The sequence below is a fragment of the Tasmannia lanceolata genome, unplaced genomic scaffold, assembly GCF_043159265.1.
Source record: "Tasmannia lanceolata isolate RefF3 unplaced genomic scaffold, GAP_Taslan_0.1 ptg000013l, whole genome shotgun sequence".
Classification (NCBI taxonomy): domain Eukaryota; kingdom Viridiplantae; phylum Streptophyta; class Magnoliopsida; order Canellales; family Winteraceae; genus Tasmannia; species Tasmannia lanceolata.
Window position 1 is genome coordinate 40,712,403 of NW_027518690.1, and position 12,735 is coordinate 40,725,137.

The window sequence follows — 12,735 nt, forward strand, 5'->3', positions numbered from 1 at the left end:
TTAAGGATTCGAGCCGAGCTCGAGTGAGCTTCCGAGCCCGAGCCAAAATTGACACCCTTAGTGGCAAAATTTTAAAAATTTCAAAAAAAAATAAATAGTGAACATTTCCAAAAAGAGGATAGAGTTGCTGCGCTAGAGCACAGAAACATAGGGTGCAGCCACATTTTGGGTAGGATCCAAAGCATTCATTTGATGGACCCTTTCATGGGTAGGGTGTCCATAAAAAATCAGCTCCATTGGATCACCCTAGGGTGTCCATTTGTAGGGCAAAAAATGAACAGATTTGTGGACAAACAGTATCTGTCCCTGCCTCCGTCTCTCATACAACATGAGCATGAGGATGATAGATCTATTTTGTATCCAAAACTAGAATCCAAATGAATATAAAAACATGAGGTATCCAAACGAGGGAAGTGATATTTACGCCCCTTTTGATTACTAGGGACACGTAATGGCACTAGGTGTCCCTGGTTATCAAAAAGGGCGTAAATATCACTTCCCTTAATTTATAGGGAATTGCTAGGGTCCATGCCGTGAAATGCCTTTTGCGATGGACCCTAGCAAATCCCTAATTTATAATGTTATCCCTAAAATTTATCATTTGACTCTAAATTGTGGAAACAAAAAGAAAAATTCTCAGAAAAATTTTTCCACAAGAAATGTTTTTTTCTACAATCCAAACAGATCCTGCACATGGAATATTGTGGCAAGTGTAATAGGTGAAAGGACAATCTAATGTGGCAAATGTAATAGGTGAAAGACAATCTGCTGCATCTCCATGAGACCATGAACTGTGTTTGAATTGCCACAATAAAGAATCAGAATCAGCACCCTATTACATTTTTACATGGTAAACGAAGTGGAAAAAAAATTGAAGTAAAGAAATTATTTTAAAAAAATTCCAATAAAAATTTCATTCTGACCGGCGCAGAATCAGAATACTACCTTTCGGGAAAGAATCAGATTCTGACATATTTAGCCACTTTGATTCTGCCCCGGTCAAGCCCCCCCCCCCCCCCCCCCCCGCAACCTCATTGTAATAAAAAGAGTTGATCACTACAGGACAGTGGGTCCCACCTTTGAATGATCTGAACCATCCATTTCATAAGCCTTGCTTTGAATCTCCCATACCCAGATAGTGGGTCCCACCTTTGATTGATAGTGGGTCCCACCTTTGATTGTTCTGAACCATCCATTTCATAAGCCTTGCTTTGAATCTCCCAGACCCAAAAAATTCAATCATGCAAATTTAACTAAGAAGCACAAACCAAAAATCATGATACGCTGTAACTCCAACTACCTGATACTCTAATTCAGCAACCTTTTAGCATGGACTGAGTAAAACTAAAAAATCAGAACAAAGAGTGATGGGCAGAGAGTGAGGGAGGGAAGAATGAACAAACCCTAAAAAACAGGAAAAACAAAAATCTAATTTGAATCATTCCAAAAAAAAAAAAATCTAATCTGAAGTTGGGTATTTTTCCCACTGTTTTAGTGATTTCTCATGCTATCTCCATGCTCTCTCCACTCCTGCACTCAAAAGTCTCTTCCTGTCCTTCACTCTCAGCTCCTCTTTTACAATTTGGACAATGAATATTTAATGAAATATTTTTCATGGTTCCCAAAGATGCCCTAAATAACACAATTCAGATAACAAGAAAAAATCCTGTTTCAAAAACCCTTACTTCATAAAAGTCTCGTTTACGACTGTGTTCAAACAATAAAATCATAATCTTGTGCTAGAACTGTTAGGCCAATACATTTTTTTTAGAACGAGTGATAAGCCATATACAATCATCAAGTCCTCATCATACTTTCTCAGTAATAAAATGAAGAAACAACTTAACATACTGTTTCCTGCATCCTCCTTTTCCCATTTCTTTTCTCCCTTCTAGAGTGCGCAATAAGCTACTAATTCAACAACACCAGAAATGACAATTGACTTAAAAAAGCCAAAGTGTGGAGAGACTAATGCCACTGAAATGAGGCTTGATACCTGAGGGCTTTTTGTGGTTGGGAGACTCGTTCTTTACGCACTCAATCAAGCTTGACATTAGAATAAAGAAGAGTGTCCCTTGTGAGTGGCATATTGACTAGAAAATAGATCTGCAAGACCAAAGCAGCAAAGATATCAGTAATCCAACACTCCTGTATTTATAGAAACCAGCAATTAAAAAGGCCTGTACAGGGAAAAGAAGATTAATGCATCTTAGATGCAAGGAATTATTCAAACCATACAGTTATTAATTGGTGGAGTAAGAGTCTCATTGGATTCCATTAATATTAATCCTAATATCAATCCTTATTTCAAATAAATTAAGTAAATCTAAATTGCAAATGAGACATTAAGGCCTCTTTGAAAGCTATTCATATCATTTTTAAACTATCATAACCACTATTTGCAAATAATCACATCTAACTTCAAAACCATTTGCATATAAGATTATATGCAAACACTATTTAAAGGTTTGCATATATCACATTTTTTTTTAATGAAAGGTTTGCACATATCACTTCTAAACTATCATAACCATCATTTGCAAATAATCATAACTGACCTCAAAACCATTTGCATATAGGGATCATATGGGAACACTTTTTAAAGGTACCCAAACAAGCCCGACATTTCTGTAGTAGTGAGCAGTTGGTAGATATTTAATACAGTGGGGATGCCCTATCTGACCGAGTAGGGATACCCCTGTTTGAAAAGTTAAAAGATGCATCGTCTCATGTTTTGGAAACAATTGCATGAAGAAGAGACAGTGGTTGTTCCTAGTTCAGGAATTTATGCATGTCTCAACATACACGTCTATTATGGATTATGTTTGTTTAGTACGAAACATTGGTTACTACGGTACTTTCTCATACACATCATTGCTCATAAGTCACTAATTGTAAAATGAAGTTCAAGAAAAAAAATCACCAGCTCAAGAACCTTCTTTGTGTTTCTTTCCTAAAGATGTGATTTTTGCATTAAGTATTTATCCCCGTTATTCGGGGTTTTTTTTTTTTAATGATAAAGTTATCCCGAGTTTAGACTACAGAAAAATATGTAACCTGATTTTCCAACAACGGGCAATGTTCCATGATATTGAAGAAGAAATAAAATCAGTAATAAATCAATAGTTCCCTGATTTTGTCTTATGCCAACTACATCAAGTTCATTTTTTTCCGATAACGAAAGGAATTCTCAATTAGCCATCTGGGTTTGTGAACATGTGGCACACCTTTTGCTTTTGAGAAGATGGCCACAATACCAACATAGAGAAAACAATAGAGTGACTGACAAGATGGATCTGGAATCACTGTCATCTTCTTAAAACATCACTCAATGATTTTAAAATTATTTTATTCATAGTTAAAAGTTATAGTACTTTCTTTTCCACATAACATGATGTTTAGCAACTATCAATGTTCTAAACATTTTCTAATGCATCGAAAGCATCATAGTTTTGGAACTGCAGGAATTTCAATACTTAATAAAAAATTTGGGGCATTTTTGAGAATTTTTAATAATTGAGTCATCACTAAGTTTGGGAACTGCAGGAATTTCCAATGCTTAACAGAAATTGAGGACCACATTTGACCATTTTTAATAATTGGGACATCATAACAAATTGTGTAATCTTAATAAGTTTAGTCTCACCCCAATGAGAGTTGATATGAGAAGGATAATTCCAGTTATCCAAGCAAGAACCTTCCTAACCAATAGCATCTCCAGGGTAGCTAAATCGATTGGACTTTCTGGACTTCCTTCCTCCAACCAACGTGAAGACCGCGTTGAAGATTTTGCATTCAATACCAACCCTGAATTGGGAGAAGGTTTCTCGTTGAATATGACAAGTCCTGCAATTTTTCCTGCAAATTGAAACATTCAAACGCTTTAGAGTTAAGAATCTTTACAAAAATGCATCCAAACAAGAAAAAAAAAATGATCACAGGTTTTCAAGAATCCAGTGCTTGATTTGTCCATAAATTTTCAAGAAGTAAAAAACCACTCATTAGCAGAACATTAGCCACATGGAAACTGGGAGAAGGTGTGAGCACAGGGCTGTTCTCAAAATTCATAGAATATCATTTTGAAAACTTAATTGTCATTTCATGGAGGGGAAGAGAGGAAACTCAGGTGGTTTTCATTATTTTGAAGTTATTCCGTGGGGTGTGGGAATACACAGAAGTTGTCTGTATATTTGATGTATCAATTATCAAGAATGAATCTTTAAAGGTTACAACAACAGCTGACCTCTGTAAGCCACCTGTAATGAATCAAATAACTTGGACAGTGTAGTTAGAAAGAGCTCCATTCCCTGCTCAGAAATGCCTACTGGACCATATTGGTCCTGCAAAGCCTGTAACGAATTCAAGTTAATCAATTGACCAAATAGAACTAAATGCATAGAAAACATCACCATGAAAATAAATGAAAAAATATAAACAGATCCCTAATCAAAACAAGGAATGAACACCTAACTAGTACTTCAGTAGTTGAAGCTCATTAGTTTTTTTTTTTTTTTTGAATGGTAAAAGAAGCTCATTAGTTGTGTCGTGATTACTTGCTACCACGATCGCATCGCTTATAGAGATGTGTTAGCTGTGCTAATACTCAATTAATGGTTATTTAAAGGTAGCAGAAATAACATGTTTCCAATTGAAAAACACTTGGCTATTTAAAGTAACAGAAATAATATGTTTACATTTGAAAAACACAAAACAATAACACTGAAACAGTGCATGCAACCCTCCTGTCAGGCTGAGATACCTGCCACAACGGGCAAGGAGAATATTTGGATGCTTATTTCAGGTAAACTCCTCCCACTCCTTGAAACATCTACGACATGGAGTTTGTTTTTCGCTTTTGTTTTAAATCCACAACATGTACTAGCATCACAATATCAAAACTAAGCACTGAACGAATTATATTATTAGCCAATGTTCAGAATTATTTGTGCATAATGATCTGGCTGGGATCCTGCCCAAACCCAGCTAACCTACCAAAGAAAAAGAACCAATGAAGAGATGAAGCTAAAATACCTGAATGCCTGTGAAACAGCCCATCAATAATTCGGCTGGGTTCTGCATGCTTCCAGCAAAATCCTCGTGCATCTCCACTGCCCTTTTAACATTATGAACCAGAGAAGCAAGACCTAATGCAAATTCCCGATCTGCTTCCTGTAAAACAGACACAACTCATCAAATAAAGACCAAAACAAATCACGCATACATAAATAGACGGATTAGTTGCATGAGCGTAACAAAATTAGATCACAGAGAGCAACTCAGATCAAAAAGAAAAAAGAGGGAAAAGCACCTTTGAAATATGCAGGTACAAAGACGTGCCACTAGCCAAGGGGATAGTCAACTCCCCATCCGATGACTCCAATGTACCAACATATGATCCACCTATCCAATTTGCCTGCATAAATTTGTTCATAATTTTTAAAATGAATGCCAAAATAAAGACCTAGAGGTTATTGGTGTCAACAGCAAAAGGAATCAAGCAATGCGGCACTAACAAATTCACGAAGTTCTGTATCAGTGCAAGCTGCATCACATTCAAGACTTAGGGGTTCATCTAGCAAAACCACAGAAACCTCATCCTCATCTGCCAAAAAAAACAAGTGAAGCAGAAATTGACAGATTAGTTAGAATGAAAACAATCATGCAACTGCAATTAATAAATTAAGCCCACCCAGGAGATAGATAAGGGCACTTTGATTACCTGGAAGTTGGATTTCAGCTTTACTTGAACTAAGAAGAATCTTGGTTCTCAAGGCACTACTAACTTGGGAGTTTGAGTTGTCAATAAACAGTGATGGATCTGCATGTAAAAGAAACTTCATGGTATTATAACCATAAAGAAACAGGTGACCAGTTAAGAAGCATTTTAGAGATCAAGTTTTACCACCTTTAACTCCTTTTACTTCCAGCATTAAAACAGCACGAGGCCTATCAAATGGGTTGGGCAAGAGAACCTCATCCAACTGAGAGAAAAACGCACCAGTTGACCCAACTTAGGAAGCAAGATGAGGGCTAAGCAAAGAGGTTAGCATGAGTTATCCCACAAACCTTGGATGACGACTCGACTGGAAGTGAAGGTGGTGGTGCAAAACCGAGTAACACTGATACAGCAGCGGAAACTTCAGAAAGTGAAATCGGGTTGGACTGCGGTAATATACAGATCACAACAATCAGATTGAGCCACATATTGATATATTTATGAAAGTACAATCGACTGATATTAGCAAAAATAAAAATAAAAGATAAAAATAATAATAATGATGAAGGATGCAGGCAAAGGTGTTGAAGTTGGCCAAATGGGTCTATCTACTGAAAAAAATTAGTGGAATGAGTTGTTCTGATTTCTGATGAATTTTGGTGATTGTTAAATTAGTTTTTGGATGTTTTTTAAGTTGGTTTTGGTGGAGCCATCAAGCAACACATAAATAGTAGGTTTGGGGTATAGCTTTCATTTCATCTAGAATAGAAGAGTTAGAAAAGTGAATTTATGATGAATTTGAGAGTTAGTAAAAACTACAACAGAAAGTTTGGGTTGCGTGATGAACAGGTAAGGGACTGACGGACTTTATGAAGTTGTAAAGGCCTTTTATACAGAACATTACGTTAATGGATTTTTTTTCTTTAGCTTTGAGGATTCACTTTGCCGTCCGATATAGCTTTGTATGCAGCTCTCCCCTTCTATTGGCTTGATCTGATTTTTTGCATAGGGTATAAATTCTCTACTATGTACTCTTGAATTTTCAAGCATCAATTTAGTACCAAAGCAAGTTCTGACTCCATGTCAACTTGTTTCTTTGACCGTGGCTGCAAGAGATGACTGTGGTAATGCTGTATGGATGACTCAAACACAAAGATGAGATTATGTGACTTAGATCTAGTCAAGCAAATGGGTTCATTGATAAAAAAAATTGATATGGAACCAAACCTGCTCCAATAACAATTAATGCAGGAATTAACCTGCACCAATACTAGTAGGATGGAATGCCACAATCACATGATGAAAAAATTCAAAACCAGGCAAAAAAAAAGTACAATACATAAAAAGAACAACAATACGATGTAGAGAATAAGAGTATTAGGTGTTGTTTTCAATGTAAAAACCAGCATAATTTGCATAAACTTCAAAGCCCATAATTCATCAAAATCTATCAAAATAGTGTTTAGCATCATATAAAATGGACCATTTTCACCTCCAACACATTTTTATTAGTAGAAACATCCTAGACCTTTCTAATAAAACACTTCTAACACAATTCTAAAACAAGTTATAATCCTTCACAAACAAAAATTTAAATTTTCCTAAATATTATTTGCATTCTGAAATAGATAAAAAAAAAGCTCCAAAAATTTCCTAAGCATTATTGGCATTGAATCGGGTTTTTACAAAATTTAAAATCTCAGCCGAAACAATTGATTTTCCAAATATATGCAAATTGAAATATGCCTTAAAATTTCATCCGAAACATGTCGTTTAGGCCGAAATATTTTGGTTTCAGCCAAGACCGATACAAAATCCACATTGAATCAGTTTTTTACAAAATTTCCCCGCGAAATTTCAACCAAAATTTCGTTCACACCTGTTTACAAGATTTCCGCTGAAATTTTAGAGAAACTGAAATATTTCCACGAATTTTACAAGATTTTGGCTGAAATTTCCACCGAAACCGAAATATTTCGATTCCCATGATGGCTGAAACCGAAATTTAAAACATTGTATCTAACATTCTGCTCAATCCCTTTGCCAGGATAGGGAATATGAATAGGGATGGTGGGTCTCCTTGGCAAAGGCCACTCGATATTATGAAAAAACCTCAGAGATTCATGTTGAGCAAAATCAAGCACCACTTTGACGACATACATTTCATCATCCAGGCCCTCCATTTTCTACCAAAGCCCATTCAGCTCATAATAGAGTCTCTCAGCCAAGACTTTGGCTAGGATCTTGTATACACTGCCTAGTAGGCTGGCAGGCCGAAAATTGACTATTCGGTCTGCTCCATCTCCTTTAGGGATTAAGGTTATAAATATGGCCATCGTGCACCCATTTAAGGCACTGCCTTCAAACAACTCGTCTAACATATCCATAATAACTCTGTTTCATCCATTTTGAGCCAACTTGGAAGAAAGCAATATAGAAACTGTCAGGATCATGGGCACTATATCTTTTCAGTGAAAAGAAGAATTCTATAACTTCTCTAAGAAGGGCTTTCGAGTTGAGCCTTAGACTCCTGTCCAACTTTGCAAATTGTACATTTTCAGGGAAGGGGAAACAACAGTACTCTCTTCAAAGAAATAGGCGATTTTAGAAGATATGCATGTCTTATACTTTAGTCTTGCATCATTTATGAGGAAACGATCAAGACGAATTTTGCTATTATTCCTTTCCCAAATGTAATGGGCACTACCCAGAGGGAGACAAACTAGAATATTTTTGCCCACGAATTCTGAAAAAGGCAATCATGTAGCAAGTAATTCTAGAAGCCCCAACTCTATATATCAAATTTTAGATTTTCAAGGCCATTGGATTGAGCGAGGCTGGAAAGGAGTGTTAAAACTTCTTTTTTTGAAAGGCAATCGAATAAATTAAAAGAGAGGACCAAGGAGGTCACCCAAAGAGAGGAATAAGGAGAACAGAAAAAGCAACAGAAAAGCAAAAAATACAAGCACCCTCCCTCAAGGAGGGTGGAAATCAAAGAATTCAAGCTCCTCCCTCACAACCCCCTCCCTAGCGAAACAATCCGCTTCACCGTTAGCTGATCTGTGCACGTGCTGAAAGGCAATGGATGACCCACCAACTATGTCATCAATATCATCGAACAGAGACCAAAATCTCCATGGGGGCTTAGCAGATCCCCGAAGGCATCTTATAACATTTAAAGAATCTCCCTCCACAATGGATATATCCAGAACCCCCCTATCCAAATGCTTGATACCCTCATAAGCAACTCTAACCTCGGCTTCAATGGAATCGCATACACCAAGAGGACCTGAAAAAGCCCAAAGAGATGTACCGAAAGAAGTGTTAAAACTAATATCTTTTTTTATTTTCATTATAAGTAAGAGAAGAAGGGGGGCTGAATTTGGAGAGAGAGAGAGAGAGAGAGAGAGAGAGAGAGAGAGAGAGAAGGGGGGGCTGAAAAAAATAAGTAAAAATGTTGGGTAAACCCAGAACCGAACCAAACCAACCCGATCAAGATCGGTTCTGGTTCGGTTTGGTTCCATGGTTCAGTTCTGGTTCCCAATACTGGGAACCGATAGGGATTGGTTCGGTTCTGGGGTCCCCAGAAACGAACCAACCCGAAACATGTCCATGCCTAGCCTTACGTTTGCCAGACTGAAGTTACCTGCTGTGATTGGAACTATGAGACCATTTTTTCTATCTTCTCTTCACTCCTTGAATCGTATTATAGCTATTCTTCACACCAATAACATTCAATGAATTTGTTAAAGCTAGAAGATGATGGATTAAGTTGTTCCATCCCATGAATCCAAAAGAACTAAAGGACGAATTTTCTCTGATCCAGTGCAAGCAAAGGTGTTAAATTAGGCCATAGAAATCTGTATTTACTGTGAAAATTGGTAGAGTGGATTGTTTTGATTTAGTATGATCAGATGACTTGTAACTATTTTAGCATGTATTTATTTAGTTTTGGTGGGCCTCATCCAAAAAAAAACCATGAAAGTAGATTTAGAGGTGCATCTTCCAACTTTTTATTAGAATCCCATTAGGTTTAGCAATGTGAATTAAGGGTATCTTTAGGAGTTTGTAATACACTAGGATAGGAAGTTTGGGTTGCATGAAAAAACGAGTATGTTAGAAATAAATAAGCAAATTCGGATCGGAAATGAATAAGAAAATTCTTGGCGTCGAGAGAGAAAATCTCTTCAGTAACTCGATGAGTGCTTTCTAAGAAGGGTGAAGAAGAAAATGAAATATGAACAACCGCGATGGTCGTAATAGATCGACTTGAATGCTAGTTCTTGCTCCAGCATTCGACGTTCCATTTCAGGGAAGGACGACGAGGTCTCCACATTACAACACTTCCTTTGATGAATCTTGAAGTGGATGAGGAGGAGTAAGGCAAGGGGATGCCAAACTCTCTTGAATCTGCTATTCCCTTGTTAAGGCCTTTTCTTATGAATTATTATATCAATGGATTTTTTTTTCCGTTTACCCTTCCATTGCTTTTATCTGATTATGGCCTAGTGTATCATTTCTTTTCCAAGTTCTCTTAAATTTATCTGAATCAACTGTTCAAGTATTATCAGAATAAACTCTCTTATCTTTCCAGATATCTGATATATTATGGGCATGACTGCATGAGATATTCCAGTCACAAGAGCAGGTCATTTGTTTCAATCTATGACTGGACTTCATATAATTACTTCAAAGAATTGTTCTGTGTTGCATTTTGATAAGTGAAGTCGTTATAAATAAAACACCACACCACACAAACAATTAAGTCACTAATAGGTAGGTAGATCCACTCATCATACAGAGTTTCGCGGCCTTGGTCCATGCCTTCCTAAGCTAATTAACCCAGGCAGATAGCAAATCTAATATGATACTGTGTGTCTGGCACTCTGGACCAGTTCTCCGATAGACAGTGCCTCTCTATTTCATAATGAAATGAATAGAAGTGATTGTTCTATCTTGAAGCCTCATCCAAGAAACAGAGAAAGTGGTCACCCAATCAGAAAAACAAAACTGAAACAAAAAAGGGTGAGTAAAAAACCATGTTAAAGGAGAGAAATGGGATTCTATTTGAAAATACAATTTACGAACAAGAATAAATTGCAGGATGTCTTATTTTCTCAGTATGCAGAAACATAACATTCATAATCCACCTGAATTCTGCCAATGCAACAAAACACAATGGTTGCCATATCTATTCCATTATTGTAAGACTCTGTTCTCACTTTTTATTGTGATATGAGGTTCAAATTTGAATATTATTAATCATACTTACTAGAAAAATAATTGTGATATGAGGTTCAAATTTGAATATTATTAATCATACTTACCAGAAAAATAATTCAAATGTATAAACCGGACTTAGGCAGATCAAGAGATGGAAAATAGGGCATCAAATAGCAGTGCTGGAGAGAATCAATTTCTTTTACTATTCTTCAGTTATAGAGAAAGAAATTCAAGTGAAATCAAGAATTGAACATAAGGTATTAAACCAAAAACACGCTGAAAGTCAAATTCTTTCATCATTCTTCAGATGCGTAGAATGAAACTCAACGTGAAATCAAGAGGTAAATATCAAGCACTAAAAAAATCCTGAAAATCAAATTTAATTATCAATCAACAGATGCATAGAATGACTAAAGAGATAAAAGTATGAATATCTAACAGTAAATTTTTGGTTCTGAAAATTAAGTTCTTTATCATTCTAGCATTCAAGTGTAATTGAGCTGAATATCAAGTATCAAACAAACAAAAAACCGAGGAAAATCAAATTCCATTATCATTCTCTTGCATAGAACGCAACTCAGTTGAAATCAAGATCTAAATATCAACCAGTAAACAGAAAATCTCGCTGAATACCAAATTATATTAATAAAACATACGACTGAAAATCAAATATTATCGTTTTCCAGCTACACAGAATTAAGTTCGACTGACCCAAAATATAGACATCAGCGCTAAAATAATAATACCAAATGCACAAAATTCCTAAAATTAGGCCCTGTTTGGATTGCAGGAATTTTCAGGAAAAGTTCGGAAAGGAAAAATATTTCTAAAAATTTCAACTTTTTCACATACAAAAAACAAAAAGTTGACTTGAACCTATCCTATTCAATACTATTACCCTCAAGATCATGGGAAGAAGAAATTTTCCATAGGCAAAAAATTCCATCAGAAATGTTATTCTTGCAATCCAAACAGGGCCTTAGGGAAGATAATCACATGCACATCTTTCATTTTCACAGCCTAATCTAACAACTATTGTCTTAATCACTGTGGCTCAATCATGTTCTTTTCACTATAAAACTTTCTAAACCTCCTGCAAACCTACATAACCTTGTTCAAATTAAAACCCTAAAGTTTCCATTGAGTTCCAAAAGTATAATACCAAAACACACAAAAAAACCTAAAAGATTCAATTCTTTTCATCCAATTCAAAGAAAACATATAAAATAATTTTTTTTAAAAAGGACAAGATCGATATAGAAATTACCTCAATGACATTCTCCGAGTGATAAGGGCGAAAGTACGGACGTCCGGGACTATCAAGGAAGAAGATCGAATCGCTGGCCTCAGCCTATATGAACAAAAAAAAAACAGCAAAAGTAATAGAAAAACTATCAGATCTATTTTATACAAGAAAATTGAGACGAAAAAGGCAAAATTTTCCATGAAATTTGATGAATTAGGGTTACAAACGGAGCGAAAACGAACCTTAAGGAGCACGCAGAGAGCGGAAATGAAGATTGATAGATGGAGTTTGATGAAGAGATGATAATCCATTGAGAGAGAGAGAGAGAGAGAGAGAGAGAGAGAGAGAAAATCTGATACAGAGTAATATCGTCTCTCTACAGCTAAAAGGGGGAAAAAGAACGAGAAGTACAATTTTTGGGTGGTAAATACGGAAATGCACTTGCGTCTGTTGGAGCTGTTTGGTACGCGGATAAGGATAATGTTATCCTCGAATAATTTAACTATCTCTATTTAAAGGGGTGATGATAAATTCGCACCCCTTATAGGAT

At 36.1% G+C, this 12,735-nt stretch overlaps 1 protein-coding gene across 1 annotated transcript; it reads right to left on the reverse strand.

Annotated features, from left to right (window-relative positions):
• Positions 1-1,664: 1,664 nt before the first annotated feature.
• PMP (putative type 1 membrane protein) lies at positions 1,665-12,588 on the reverse strand. Its single transcript, XM_077394668.1, has 11 exons — positions 12,428-12,588; positions 12,207-12,290; positions 6,067-6,162; positions 5,906-5,981; positions 5,720-5,818; positions 5,514-5,602; positions 5,309-5,413; positions 5,032-5,169; positions 4,244-4,349; positions 3,647-3,858; positions 1,665-2,106 (listed from the first exon to the last, which is right to left on the reverse strand). Exons 1-11 carry the CDS (start codon positions 12,494-12,496, stop codon positions 2,038-2,040), a joined length of 1,143 nt encoding a protein of 380 aa, XP_077250783.1. The 5' UTR covers positions 12,497-12,588; the 3' UTR covers positions 1,665-2,037.
• Positions 12,589-12,735: the final 147 nt, after the last annotated feature.